The sequence below is a fragment of the Eurypyga helias genome, unplaced genomic scaffold (assembly GCF_000690775.1).
Source record: "Eurypyga helias isolate BGI_N326 unplaced genomic scaffold, ASM69077v1 Scaffold24898, whole genome shotgun sequence".
Lineage (NCBI taxonomy): Eukaryota > Metazoa > Chordata > Aves > Eurypygiformes > Eurypygidae > Eurypyga > Eurypyga helias.
The window spans coordinates 1-1705 of record NW_010266599.1 but is presented as its reverse complement, the minus strand read 5'-3'; the positions used below and the strand labels follow the sequence as shown (position 1 = coordinate 1705).

At 60.7% G+C, this 1705-nt stretch overlaps 1 protein-coding gene across 1 annotated transcript; it reads left to right on the top strand.

The window, feature by feature from the left end:
• Positions 1 to 55: 55 nt before the first annotated feature.
• Positions 56 to 1452, top strand: CHMP1A (charged multivesicular body protein 1A; the record flags this gene model as incomplete). Its single annotated transcript, XM_010157172.1, has 3 exons — positions 56 to 340; positions 694 to 840; positions 1324 to 1452. Coding segments are annotated over exons 1-3 (561 nt in total), but the record flags the coding sequence as incomplete, so codon positions are not given.
• Positions 1453 to 1705: the final 253 nt, after the last annotated feature.

Genomic DNA, 1705 nt, shown 5'->3' with positions numbered 1-1705 from the left:
GGTTTGTCCTCCGGGGCGGCTCTTCCGGGCCTTCCCCTTCTCAAAAGTAGGGAAAATGGACTGTCCGGTTTGCCGGGTGCTCAGGGAGCCTCCGGTCCTCGGGAGGGGTCGATCTCCCTGGCCCGCTAACCCCGCGGCCAGAGGTTCCGAGCAGCCGTGGCCGGCGTTGCTGGGTAAGGGAGATGGCTGGGGCTCATGCTCGCCGTGGGTCCCTGCTTCTGTGCCGCCCTATCCTGGCTCTAACCCCTTGCTGTCTCTGCAGTTCACAGCGAAGCAGCTGGAGAAGCTCGCCAAGAAAGCTGAGAAAGACTCCCAGGCCGAGCAAGCCAAAGTCAAAAAGGTGGGTGGGAACTCGTCCCGTGCGTGGAGCTGCCGGACCGGCACTGCCAGCCCTTGCACTGTGCTATAGTCTCCCGAGGGACCAGGGACGGGGGCAGGATCCCCTCCACAGACCTTGGTGCGGTCGCCAGCTCCGCCTCCAAGTGTTTGGAGTCACAGCCTCCGCTCTTGGATCTGTGTATGTGGCGCATCCCTGTGGCGAGGGATGTAATTCCCTTTAAGGGCGTGCTCGGAGTTTAGAGGGTCACAGGAAGACAGTTTCCTGCTGGGGACCTGTCAAGCAGAAACAGAGCGTGTTTGTTTATAAACCTGCAGTGGGTTCTCGGTGCAAGCGGTTGCCCTTTGCCCTTCCAGGCCCTTCAGCAGAAGAACGTGGAGTGCGCTCGTGTTTATGCGGAGAATGCCATCCGCAAGAAGAACGAGGGGCTTAACTGGCTCCGCATGTCTTCCCGGGTGGATGCGGTGGCCTCCAAGGTCCAGACAGCCGTGACAATGAAGGGGGTAAGAGCCTCTGCGTGGGCGGGGGACTTTGAGGGCGGCCTGTGCAGAGAGTTGGCTCTTCCCTGGCTGCCTCGGACTTTCCTGTTCCCAGAAAGGACCATCCTCAGTTAGGTCAGACCCCCTTGCTCTGCTGCAGCCTGTGGAGAGCCCATCTGGGAAGGCCTTGCAGTGGGGCATCAGGGACTGGGATTAAATCCTTAACCTGTGGCTGCACAGAGGGAGAGGCTTGTGCCTGGAGCCTCTTGCCTCGTGGTGTGTAGGAGGGGGGTGAGCTGGGATCCACTCTGCCAGGAGCACTGCTCTGAGGTCTTGGGTGACTGCACGTGGCTGGAGAAACCTGCAGCTCCGACATCCCGGTCCTGCCTCACAGTGCTGCTGCGAGCATCGGGAATGCTGGCATCTCTCTCACTGGCTTGGGTTTTACTCTCATCATTACTGTACCTTGCTTTTGGGGAGCATCTGTGAAGCAACCTCCTCTTGCAGGTGACGAAAAACATGGCCCAGGTGACCAAGGCCTTGGACAAGGCTCTCAGCTCCATGGACCTGCAGAAGGTGTCTGCGGTGATGGATAAATTCGAGCAGCAGGTTCAGAATTTGGATGTTCATACGTCGGTGAGTGCTGGTGACATCCGAGGCGTCTGGGAGGGCTGAGAGCAGCGGAGAGGGGTTGGGGAAGACGCAGGAGTTTGCCGTGTGAAGAGGCGAACGCAGCAGGCTGGGAGAAGGCGGAGGGTGGCTGTCCTGGGCTCGTAGCTGGCTGTTGCTCAGCGAGGGTCTGTGGCAGAACCGGACCCCCCGCCCCCCCCTGGCTGCAGCCTGGGTGTCAGGCTTGATGCTGTTCCGGCCGAGGGGGCTGGGGGCCATG